Below are 12,708 nucleotides of genomic sequence, written 5' to 3' on the forward strand. Positions count from 1 at the left end.
CGTTGCTATGGCTCTGGCGTAGGCTGGTGGCTACAGCTCCGGTTAGACCCCTAGCCTGGGAACCTCCACATGCTGGGGGAGTGGCCCTAGAAAAGACAAAAAAACAAACCAAAAAAACACATATAAGCAAAAAGAAAACTCACACCACACAAGAAATAAGCATACATTCTTGATATATGCATGAATGTATACACACCCACCCACCCCCAGCAAATTTGAGAATTTCCCCTACATATGTGAGCTGATGCTAAATATGCTGCTCTGTAACCTGTTATGTTTTTCTTTACTGGAATGCAAATATTTTCATGCACATGTGTGAAACTTCCCAATTGGAAAACAGACCTGGAAAATGTGTCAAAATACAAAATCCAGATGCTGGTAACAAGGAAGCTACCTAACACAAAACTCCACCAGATGATTAGAAATAAAAAGAAAGTCAAAGATACAGAAAAGAAAGCGGGGGCCAGATTTCAGTATCGGACCAAAGCAAACAAACAAAAAACCATTCAAGGCCTAAAGCACACAGGACAAGGGCAGCTGCGTGACTGTCTTTGCTTCTAATGCATCATCACAACCTTGCTTCTTACTCTTCTTATCTCTTCCCTAACCTTTCCAACTCATCCGCTTCTCTTTATCATTTCTTCAGGGTCCAAATGCCTAACCACCGGAGCATCCGCTTCATATCCCTGGCCAGGCTGAGTCAGCCCTGAGCCAAGGTCCCCTTCCGCTTCCTGGTCTACCCCTTCTTCAGAAGGTTGAGGATTTTTCTGCCTCCTGTGGTACATCTTCCAAAGTGTGGTCTTCCTCGGCCTTTGGCATGTTCTGTGAGTTTCCTTTATTTTCTTCACAAGACTTTTGCATGTTGGGTGTTTTTCTCTTCTCCTTTTTGAATAAATTAATCCTGCAGGGATCCAGGGTGTGGGGGGGTTTCCTCCTTCTTCCCTCACTCGATTTGGGTTTGCTCCCCAAAGACCAAGAGTCCTGAAAGGATCTGGGGTATGAAGTTCAGGTTCTTGATGTCTCAGTGCAGGAGGAATTCAGTGAGAGGCTAAGTGATAATTAAGAAGTAGATTTTATTAAGAGAGATAGACAGAGCGTGGGCCATCTCAAAAGGTGAGAGTGGCCCTGGGAGATACACATGCATAGACAGAGTTCTGTCCTTCTTAGAAGGCAAGAGAGTGGCCCTGATACATGGAGTGGTTGGTTTTTATGGACTGAGTAATTTAATAGGCTAATGAGTGGGAGGATTAGTCCAACTATTTTTGGGAAGAGGTGGGAGTGTCTGGGAATTAGACCACCACCCATTTTTGGCCCCTCCTGGCTAGCCTAGCCTTGGAATGGTCATTGTGCCTATGCGCATGTCATTTAGCAGGCCTATGTATCACAGTGAGCTTATAAGGAGTCTCAGGGTCTACTGGAAGTCAAACCTTCTGCCATCTTGGGCCTGGTTGGTTCTAACCAGCTTTTGTCTTAGCCTCAACAGCTCTGTCATTCTTTAAGGATTATGCCCTGCCCACCCCACTTTCCTTCTGTTTCAGGAGGTTTGTGGTATGTGGGTAGAAAAGCTTGAGAAGGGTTATTTATTTACTTTGGTTCTTTTTTTTTTTTTTTTTTTTAGGGCTGCATCTGCAGCATATGGAAGTTCCCAGGTCAGAGCTGCAGCTGCTGGCCTACACCGCAGCCACAGCAACAACACCGGATCCAAGCCATGTCTGCAACCTACATGCACCCCAGCTCATGGCAATGCTGGATCCTTAACCCACTGAGCGGGTACAGAGATGGAACCTGCATTCTCATGGATACTAGTGGGATTCGTTACCGCTGAGACACGATGGGAACTCCCAGTTCTGTATTGTCTGTCTCTGATAATCTGCCTGATGCAGAGCTGAGCTTCAGTGAAAGCTTGGGGAAAAAACCTGCATCCGATCCCTCTGCTTTCTTCCCTTCCTGCCTGCTGAACTCTTATTGGTCCCTCGGTATCCAGGTTAAATGTCAGCTCTGCTGTGAAATCTCTTTTTTTTTTTTTTTGGTCTTTTTGTCTTTCCTAGGGCTGCACCCGCAGCATATGGAAGTTCCCAGGCTAGGGGTTGAATCGGAGCTGTAGCCGCCAGCCTACGCCAGAGCCACAGCAACGCCAGATCTGAGCCCGGTCTGCGACCTACACCACAGCTCACGCAACGCCAGAGCCTTAACCCATTGAGCAAGGCTAGGGATCGAACCCACAACCTCATGGTTCCTCGTCAGATTCGTTAACCACTGTGCCACGACGGGAACTCCCTGCCGTGAAATCTGACTGTCTTCTCCGGCTCCCACAGCCCCCGAACTTCCCTCAGAACAAGCATTAAGCCCCTTGATTTAGGGCTTCTGGCCTCTAGAACTGCCAAAGAATCACGTCTGTTGTTTTAAGCTACCCAGTTTGTAGTAATATGATACAGCAGCCTCAGGAAACGAATCCAGCTTGGAAACAGACAAATGTTTTCTGTGAAATTCCACCAGATTTTGTAACCAGATGAAGTTTGGGATTTCCCAATTGCTCCCTTCTAAACAAACACCTGATCACACAGCCTAGGCTCTCTCGTCATGAGGAACCACTCTCGGTGTTTCTGTGACATCCATCTTAGCCAGTGCTGGGATCCGATCCAAAGTGTCTTCAGGCTTCTGAACACTCTTGAAAGATAGTATGCTTCTCTTTTTATTAAAATATTTTTAATGAAATTATTACATCTGAGGCCCCGCACTTGGCACTTTATTTACATTGATTTACTTAATTCCCACAGCAACCTTGCTACTGTTTGGCAGATGGGAAAAATTACAGCTGAGAGAGCGGAACTGGCTTGCCTAGGAACATGTAGCTAAAAGGTGGCAGAGCCAAGATTCCAAAAGTTCCTGATTCCTGCTGTGCCTAACTCTAAAACACTGTGTTCTTTCTGCTACATCGGTCTATATGGTGGGGAAACTCACAGTCTAGGAGGGAAAAAGGCAGGTCATTATTTCTGCAGAATGACTCCATGGTATTTACTATGGAAGCAATTGCTATAGATGCTATCATTATGATCAAGGAAGTCTTTATGGGAGTTCCCATCTTGGCGCAGTGGAAATGAATCCGACTAGGAACCATGAGGTTGCAGGTTCGATCCCTGGCCTTGCTCAGTGGGTTAAGGATCCGGCATTGCTGTGAGCTGTGGTGTAGGTCGCAGACGGGGCTCAGATCTGGCATTGCTGTGGCTCTAGCATAGGCCAGCAGCAACAACTCCGATTAGACCCCTAGCCTGGGAACCTCCATATGCCACTGGTGCAGCCCTAAAAAGACAGAAGACAAAAAAAAAAAAAAAAAAAAAAGGAAGTCTTTATGGAAGAAGCAGCATTTGAACTGGGTTTTCACTTCAAAAACACGTCCTAATTCTCTGCCCCGTGCTGGGAATCCAGAGGTGAATCAGAGAAGATTCTCCTGCTTGAGGAATTCATTCTGTTTGTGGAAGGGGTACGTGTGGCTACATGTGTCTTACACACTTATTAAAAGACGATGGATAGAATAATCAGGAATGTGGTAGAGGTAAGTTTCCTAATTCAGGGTCCCAGAGGGAATCACAGATGTTCAAGAAAGGATCCCAGCAGGTCCCACTGTGGCACAGAGAATTAAGGATCCAGTGTTGCTCAGGTAGCTGCTACGGCGTGGGTTCCACCCCGCGTTCCCTCCACCCCCACCCCTCTGGGTTAAGGATCCTGCTTGCCACACAGCTGTGGTAGGTTGTAGGTAGCAGCTGCGGAGAGAATTCCATCCCCGGCCTGGGAACGTTCTTTTGCCAAAGGGCGTGGCCCCCAAAATAAAAGGATCCTAGGCCCAGATGAGATCTGATGGGCAAGTAAGCCTCATTAATCAGGAGGAGAAAAGTAGAGAAGGCTTTTCAGGGACAGCATAAACAACCCACTCACAGAAATGAAATAGCATCCTGAGTGCCTGGCTCAGCGTACCAGTTAGTGCAGGGGCAGGAAGGGCGGGACTTGTGGGATGGAATTGGTCGTGGGTGGAGCTGGTGGAACTGCCCGACAAGTTTCTGGTCTCAGTACATCCTGCGTGGTGGTTTTCTGCAGAAGCGTAAAATATTCTTTTCAAGCCCCGCACGTCGACAGGAGCCCCTCAGGAAAAGCCTGCTCCGGGGTTTGCAACTACAGACTCAGCTGGGGCCAAGGAAGTCCCCGCTCTCCAGGAGAGGCCAGTTACCATGGCAACTAGGTTAGGGCGGAAGCGGCTCCCAAAACTGACTCTCACTAATCAGGTGACTCTCCTGCCTCCTACACGTGACACCAGAGCCCGAGCGCACAGTCTACCTAATCAGACTCCGCCCCTCATTTCCTTTACAGACAACTGACAGCGACCTCGAGCAATGGTCTCCGCGGCTCCTCCCAGAGGCCCCGCCCCTTGGTAGTGAAAGACCCAATTAGACTGGAAAGAAAAGAAGCAACGCCCCAGGTTTCACCCCGGCTTGACAGGCGCAATTTAGGCCGTCCCTGGGTCCCTCCGCCCCTGGTTCATTCCTACCCGCGATGGACAGACCGTCTGCCCAATAGCACGTCCCTCGTCTGTCCTTGGTTCCCGCCCCCGTGAGAGCCGAACCAATGGGCAAGCCAGGTCTCAGCGGGTGGTGGGGGGTTGCACTGCGGTAATATGGCTCTTCCTTAGCGAGCGGCGGCGGCAGGCGGAGGTGGGGTAGAGAGGTCCTGCCTCTCGGGTGGTTGGTTTCTGGGCTGTAGGGGCTCGGCAGGTCGTGACTGGGCGGTGGTGGCGGATGCCGGAGGAGCGCGGGCCCCGCCGCTTGGCGGCCCCCGGGTTGAGATGAGCACCTCGGCGTCGGTCGGGGGCCCGATCCCCCAGCCGCCCCCGGGCCAGGCCGCCGCGCTGCCTCCCGGTTCCACCGCGCGGGCCCTGCATGTGGAGCTGCCGTCTCAGCAGGTAACCCCGCGGGCTCGCGGCGCTCGGGAGGGGCTGGGAGGAGGCTCGTGAGGGGACCCCGTAGCCGGCGGGCTGATTCCGTGCCAGCCGGGAGACCCTGAGAAGTGGCCGGGGAGAACTTGGAGGGCCGGGGAGGGCTGTCCAGAGGTCTTGGGAGGAGAAAGAAGGATCCAGGGATGGCCGAACCTCTGGGGGATTCCCGGGTCCCAGGAGACCTCCCTTTGCAGGAGATGGGCTGGGAAGGGGCGGGAAGGGATCCAGTGAAACTCCCTAGGGGGCCCGGCGGGTGTCCGCCACTCCCTGCGTAAGGAGCTGGGGATTCCCTGGCGCAGACCCTCCCCTTTATCCGCTTGGGGAGGGACCCGGGGAAGCCCTGGTGTCCCAGGAGAGACGGGGAACCTCTTTTCTTTCCTCAACCCACTTACTTGATGACAAACTAATTGGTACTCTGTAGTTGCGGAGAAGTGAGGAGTCTTTAGGGTTTCGAGCATTTACTTTTAATCTCTCCTTATTATGAAGTACTCCACTGAGCTTCTCAAGAAAATTCTTTTGAGGCTTTGGGTTTCCTTCCTCGTTCTCCGACTTCCACGGAGAGCATTTTAGCCGTTTAGGGGGGCGCTTTGCTATTGCATTCGGTCAAAAGAGTATCTGTGGAAGGACGATTTGATGTACATATTCATGTGCATATTCTTTAGCCAGGCTTACAGGGAGGGCTTCTTTGAGCCACGCTTGGATCCACATTGTAGGCGGATAAGAAAGCGAGGACACCGAGTTTGGGGACCTGACAGAATTCTTTGTGTCACCCACGTCTGTGGAGTGCCTCTTCCTTCCTTCTCTCCCTTGCTTCTTTCTATCTCCCAAGAGGAGACTTCGCAGGAACCTTAGCATTAAAGAGACTTAGAATGCCTTTCATCATCCCCTTTCCATGAAGTGGACCTCAGGAAAACGATCAGTTATTGAGTGTGAACCATGTTAGATTAATGCCAGGTGCTCAACTGGCTGCTGGTTAATTTAATCTCCCACGTCTGGGAAGTAGCGATTTTTATTAGCCCCATTTTGTAGGTCAGGAGACTGAGGCTTAAATACTGCCAAGCCCTGCAGTTACTAAGTGGCTGGGCTGGGTTTCAGAATCCAGCTGGTGACCGATTACAGCCCCAGCACGTGGTTGTCGTGCTGCAGACTTGAGCAACCTTTTCTCCGCTATCTTCACACAAGACAGAGCACTTTCCTTCCTACCCTTCCTCCAGCTTCCCATCCCTGTCTTAGTATTTAGGAAAGAGCCAGACTTCCGGAAGAGTGCGGAGGTTGGGGGCAGAGGGTCGGTGGGAAACGGGATGGATTGAATACGGGAAAGTGTGGAGACGTGGGGGCTGCTAAAGGAAGAGGAGAGTTGGACATCAGCGCGACAGTGGTGGCCATTGAGCTGAGTTGTTTGCAGAAGCAAGGGCTTTTTGTGCGGTAACAGAGGATTGAAAAGACTGGCATAGCGCGGGCCCGGGTTTTGTGGCCCTCTTGGGAAGGGAGTTTGTGGAGAATCTTAGGAGCTTCAGGGTGGTGACGTTTGGATTGTATTTACGAGGTGCTGGGGGAGAGTGAAAGCCTGGTGGGGGAGACTAGCCTCAGGAATGAGCATTCATGCGAATTTGCAAGTGTGTGTAGGTGGATGACTGGGATAGGCAGTGGTGGCCACTGTTACAGGCATCCTGGAGACCTCCTGAGTCCAGAGCCAAGAGGGATTAGTTTGGGAGCGCTTTGGGGAAATGTGGAATTAGGAAAGAGAAAGCATCATTTGTTTCCTAGAGCCTGTTCTCTGATAACAGTTCCCAATTTAACATTGGGGGAAATAATCCAAACAAACTGTCCACGGACCAAATCCAACTGCATTTGTAAGCGTTTGTCCAGTGTTTGGATTCGTGCCCAGGGATATATAGTGGCCTGAGTGTAGGGCTGAACGCTGTATGATCGCTGAGTGTGGGATTTACAGCTTTCTGGGGGTGTCATCCTCCTTGAATTCTTGGAAGGCAGCCTATATAACAAAAGCACTTTTGCTTTTGCTCTTGACATTAGCTTCGCTTTCTGGGTCAAAATGCTCAAGGTTTTAGGATAGAAATATAGAATATTTTAAAAAGTAAGCGTTTTTGTTAAAGGGTTTTCCATATACAGTGATGTGTATTAGTACACAGCTTAATGAATTGTCCAAAATCAAAAAATTTTAGCCCAATTAAGAAATACACAATTATTACTGTCCCACAAGTCCCCCTTGTGTTCTCTTCAGTCTCTCTTTCCTTTCTCTCCAAAGGAATCACTATTTTGATTTCTAACATGAAAGTTTTTGCCTGTTCTTAAATTATATATACGTGGAGTCATGCAAAGTGTATTCTTTTGCTCATTATTGTTGGTGAGAGTCATAGAATGAATTTCTTTCTTTCTTTCCATCCTTCCTTCCTTTTTTCTTTCCTTCTTCCTTTCTTCCTTTCTTTTCCTTTTTTAGGGGTGCATCTGCAGCATGTGAAAGTTCCCAGGCTAGCGGTCAAATCCGAGCTACAGCTGCCAGCCTACAGCAACTCGGGCTCTGAGCTGAATCTGCAACCTACAACACAGCTCATAGCAACGCCGGATCCCCAACCCACTGAGCGAGGCCAGGGATTGAACCCACATCCTCATGGATACCAGTCGGGTTTGTTTCTGCTGCGCCGCAATGGGAACTCTCTAAAACTTTTAGCATTAATTTGTTGTCTTTTTTGCCTGTGACTTCGGCAGAATTTCAGAGGTTTGGATAAATTTGAAATCCAGTGATCTTTCTTTTAAATAACACTTTGAAAATTGTGTCATTTTAATAGATTCCATGCTATTTGATAAGGTGTCAGTATTTCTAAACAGATAAATCTGTTGATTTAGGATTTCTACAATAAAGTTGGTTATCGCAACGCATAGATTCAGTCGTTTGTCCCCCGGACTCTCAGCCTATTTCTTTTCTTTCTTTTCTTTTCTTTCCTTTCTTTCATTCTTTCATTCTTTGCTTTTTAGGGCAGCAGTCACGGCATATGGAGGTTCCCAGGCTAGGGGTCTAATTGGAGCTACAGCTGCTGGTCCACACCATAGCCACAGCAACGTGGGATCCCAGCCTCGTCTGCAGGCTACACCACAGCTCATGGCAACACCGGATCCTTAACCTACTGAGTGCGGCCAGGGATCGAACCTGCAACCTCGTGGTTACTAGTCGGATTTGTTTCTGCTGTGCCACAATGGGAACTCCTCTCAGCCTATTTCTAAGGGAGGGTTTTTCAGCCTGGGCACTGTTGACATTTTGGGTGAGTAGGTGTGTCTGTAAGATGTTTATCCACTTCTGTGGGTTCTACCCATAATATATCAGCAGCACCAACTTAGGCCTGACAATCAAAAATGTCTTTAGATGGTGCCAGGTGTCTCTTAGGAGCAGAATTACTTGTGGTTGAGAACCATTTTTCCCAGTTATATTTTTGTTTTAGGATAGAGAGTCCCTGCTATTATTTACTCAGTTTTTCCAGTCTTAAGTCCCATGGATTCCAATGGCGGTATTGTTTTTGTTTTGTTTTGTCTTGTTTTTTGGCTGCACCTGTGGCATGTGGAAGTTCCCAGCCCAGGGATGGAACCCACATCACAGTAGTGACTTGAGCCACAGCAGAGACAATGCTGGATCCTTAACCCGCTGAGCCACCAGGGAACTCCTGTATTGTTTAAAGTATTAATTTACTGTATATTAGTTTCAAAAATACTAGACTCTTTCCCCTCACCCCCAATCTCCCTCCAGAAAGCGTTTTATTTTGTTTTGGCTCAAAGAAAGCCCACGAAACTATAAAGCTTAACTTATTTTTCTCATTTTAACTTTTTTTTTCTTAGCCATGCCCATGGCACGTGGAAGTTCTTGCGCCAGGGATCAGGCCTGCACCTCAGCAATGACCTGAGCCATAGCAGTGACAATGCTGGATCCTTAACCTGCTAAGCCACCAGGAAACTCCTTAACCCCCTTTTCTTAAAAAATTCAGTTAACACAGGATAACTTCTGAACCTTTACACATATGAGTACCAGCTATAGTCCATAACAGCTACTTGCCTGTGTCAGATGGGACTGCTGCTTAATCTTTGCTTCCTTTTGCTTCTGCAGGATCTTACTTTACCTGTAATTTAAGCATGAATTTTGAGGACTGTTTTGACTCTTTAATTTTTAGTGGAGGTTTGGAATCAATTAGTGAATATAAGCTTGTCTGAGGAATACTTTCCTTCACACCCTTAGATCTAGGCAGTTTGAAATAAAAATTTGTCTTTTGTGGTAGAGGCATTTATTATTATTTTTAAATTTTTTTGGTCTTTTTGTCTTTTTCAGGGCCACACCTGCGGCATATGGAGGTTCCCAGGCGAGGGGTCCAATCGAAGCTACCCCTGCCGGCGTGTGCCAGAGCCACAGTAATGCAGGCTCCGAGCCGTGTCTGGGACCTACACCACAGCTCACAGCAACGCCGGATCCTTGACCCACTGAGCAAGGCCAGGAATGGAACCTGAGACCTCATGGATGCTCGTCAGGTTCGTTAACCACTGAACCACGACGGGAACTCCGAAAGGCATTTATTATGTCCTTAAAAGTTTTAGAGCATTTCTTTCCTCCTCGAAGGCTTCCTCACTTGAGTACAGCCTGACTGCATTTCTCAGATGTTCAGAGCTGGGGAGGGTGTTTAGTGACCCTTTTTGGGTCACTACCTACCTACACACACAGTTTTGCATGCAGGTTTGTTTCCCTTGAAGTATAAATGGAAAACCCCAGATTAAATAGTCTTAATCTAGTTTAGTCTTTTCCATTTAAAAAAATTTTGCAATTCATTACTATTTTTCTTTTTTTTAATTTAAAAAAATTTTTTTTTGTTTTTTCTAGGGCCGCTCCCTCGGCATGTGGAGGTTCCCAGGCTAGGGGTCGAATCGGAGCTGTAGCCACCAGCCTACGCCAGAGCCACAGCAACATGGGATCTGAGCCGAGACTGCGACCACAGCTCACAGCAACACCGGATCCTTAACCCATTGAGCAAGGCCAGGGGTGGAACCTGCAACCTCATGGTTCCTAGTCGGATTCGTTAACCACTGCGCCACAACGGGAACTCCACACTATTATATTATTTTTCTTAGACAGTTGTCCACGACAGGGTATATACATCTACCACATTTTTTTGCATAATAATATTCAGTTATGGTAGTTTAACCCCTATTGGTAGACTTTGGACTCTTTCTAGGTTTTTTGTGTTACATTGTTGCAGTACACGTGTCTTTGAAATCGTTCGCTTCAAGGATGTATTTGTGTGTATGTTTATATTTATGTGTTTATCATCTACATACACGTGTGTATATTTTTTGTTAAGGTTTGTATTTCTTTAATTATTAGTTATATTTTAAGAGCTTATTGTATGCCAGACACTATGCTGAATAAATGAACTCATTTATCCTTACACAGTTGAGTGAGTTTTAAGATCTTTGCCTTGATATATGTAGTATTTTAATTTCTTTTGTGACTTGTTCGTTCATGTCTTTGGCACTAATTTTTCTGATTACTTGCTCATGTTTTTCATTCATTTAAAGAGCATTTGTCTTTTTGGAAGGAGGCCGCGCCTGTTAGTCCTGTTAACCTTTAGCTCTCTTGAATTTTCAAATCGGCATCATTTTTTATAGATTTACAGACAAATTGGGTAAATAGTACAGAAAGTTCCCATATACCCTATACCCATTCCCCCCCATTCTTAACATTTTACTTTCACTTGGTACATTTGTTACAATTAATGAACCAGTATTGATACACTGTTATTAACTAAAGTCTGTAGTTTATTCAGATTTTCTTCATTTAAAAAACTGTGGTAGGAGTTCCCATTGTGGCTCTGTGGGTTAAGAACCTGACTAGTGTCCATGAGGATGCAGGTTCAATCTCTGGCCTCACTCAGCAGTGGTTAAGGATCCAGCGTTTCCACACGCTGTGGCAGATTCAGCTCAGATCCCAGCCTTGCTGTGGCGGTGGTGTAGGCCGGCAGCTGCAGCTCCTATTTGACTCCTGATCTTGGAACTTCCATATGCTGTAGGTGTGGCCTTAAAAAGAAAAAAAAAATTGTGGTAAAATACGCATAATATGGAGTTCCCGTCGTGGCTCAGTAGTTAATGACTGTGACTAGGAACCATGAGGTTGCGAGTTACATCCCTGGCCTTGCTCAGTGGGTTAAGGATCCGGCGTTGCCGGGAGCTGTGGTGTAGGTTGCAGACGTGGCTTGGATCCCGAGTTGCTGTGGCTCTGGTGTAGGCTGGTGGCTACGGCTCCGATTCGACCCCTAGCCTGGGAACCTCCACAGGCCGTGGGAGCGGCCCAAGAAATGGCAAAAAAGACCAAGAAAAAAAAGCATCATATAACATTTGCCCTTCTTACCGTTTTGAAGTGTACAGTTCAGTGGCATTGAGTACATCTCAGTGCTGTGCGACCATCACTGCCTTCCATTTCTGGACTTTCTCATCATCCCAAACAGAAGCTCGTTCAGATACTCCCCGTTCTTCCCTTCCTCCAGCCCCTGGTAAACACTTTTCTACTTTGTGTCTCTACGACTTTGCTTGTTCTAGGTTCTTCCTATCAGTGGAATCACACACTATTTGCCCTTTTGTGTCTGGCTGATTTCATTTCACATAATGTTTCCCATTCAGCCACATCGGAGCCTGTATTTCATTCCTGGAGTTCCTGCTGTAGCGGAGTGGTTTAAAGGATCTGGCGTTGCTGCAGTTGTGCCATAGGTCACAGCTGTGGCTCAGATTGGATCCCTGGCGGGGAACTTTCATATGCCATGGGCGTGGCAAAAAAAAAAGAAAGAATTCCTTTTTAAGGCTGAATAATATTCCATTGTAGGTACACAGTACATTTGTTTATCTGGTCATCTGTTGATGGGTCCTTAGCGTTTAACTAATACCCTTTTTCAGGGTCCCATCCTGGACACCATATTATATTTAGTTTGCTTGTTGTCTTAGCTTCTTCTTGGCTGTCACAGTTCCTCAGATTTCCCTTCTTTATTTCTTCTTCTTTTTTTTTTCTTTTTAGGGCTGCACCTGTGGCATATGGAAGTTCCCGGGCTAAGGACTGAATTGGAGCTGCAGCTGCAGGTCTGTGCCACAGCCATGGGGGACCCGAGCCATATCTGCGACCTACGCCACAGCCTGTGACAATGCCAGATCCTTAACCCGCTGACCAAGGCCAGGGATCCAGCCTGCATCCGCAGGGACACCATGTCGGGTCCTTAACCCGCGAGCCACAGCGGGAGTTCCCGACTTGGCTTCTTTCTGATGACCTTCCCAGTTCTGAGTACTAGCGAGGTGTTTTGTAAGACGCCTGCTGGAGTCCGTCTGCTGTTTTTTCCTCACGATTAGGCTGAGGTTATGGGTCTTGGGGAGAAAGGCCCCAGAGGTCAAGTGCCATTTTCATCCTCTCTTATCAGGTGTGTGTACTGTGACCTTGGCTAATCATGGGTGTTGACTTCAGTCATCCGTAGTGAGGTCGTGCTTGTCAGCTTTCTCTGCTGGAAGGTTCCTCTTTGACCCTGACACTTCCACGCTGTCCTCTTTGGAAGGCAGTCGCTGTGTGCCGTCCACCCTTCCGGGTGATGCTCTCGCTCCTGAGGTCAGAGTATCTGCATAAACCATTTGGGATTTTTCTGCGCAGGGGGAGTTCTATCAGTAGCCACTTCCTTTTACAAACGAGGAATCCAAGGTCT

At 47.5% G+C, this 12,708-nt stretch overlaps 1 protein-coding gene and 1 pseudogene across 12 annotated transcripts in view; one reads left to right on the top strand and one right to left on the bottom strand.

Moving 5' to 3' along the window:
- Window positions 1-506: 506 nt before the first annotated feature.
- LOC100736577 (transcription elongation factor A protein-like 8) lies at window positions 507-960 on the bottom strand (annotated as a pseudogene).
- A 3,678-nt stretch (window positions 961-4,638) lies between these two features.
- The window catches only part of UVRAG (UV radiation resistance associated), a 289,633-nt gene continuing 281,563 nt past the window's right edge, over window positions 4,639-12,708 (top strand). For all 12 annotated transcript variants that reach the window (XR_014814737.1, XR_014814738.1, XR_014814739.1 and 9 more), the window contains exon 1: window positions 4,639-4,951. Coding sequence is in view for 6 of the 12 variants with exons in the window: in XM_021062527.2 (XP_020918186.2) it covers window positions 4,835-4,951 (117 nt within the window). In the remaining 6 variants the exon portion in view is untranslated. The remainder of the gene's footprint in view (window positions 4,952-12,708) is intronic.

Source organism: Sus scrofa, chromosome 9 (genome assembly GCF_054392235.1).
Source record: "Sus scrofa isolate SSC_HxYL_T2T_F1_AM1 chromosome 9, Sscrofa_HxYL_maternal_Yorkshire_Landrace_v2.0, whole genome shotgun sequence".
In the NCBI taxonomy this organism is placed as follows: Eukaryota; Metazoa; Chordata; class Mammalia; order Artiodactyla; family Suidae; genus Sus; species Sus scrofa.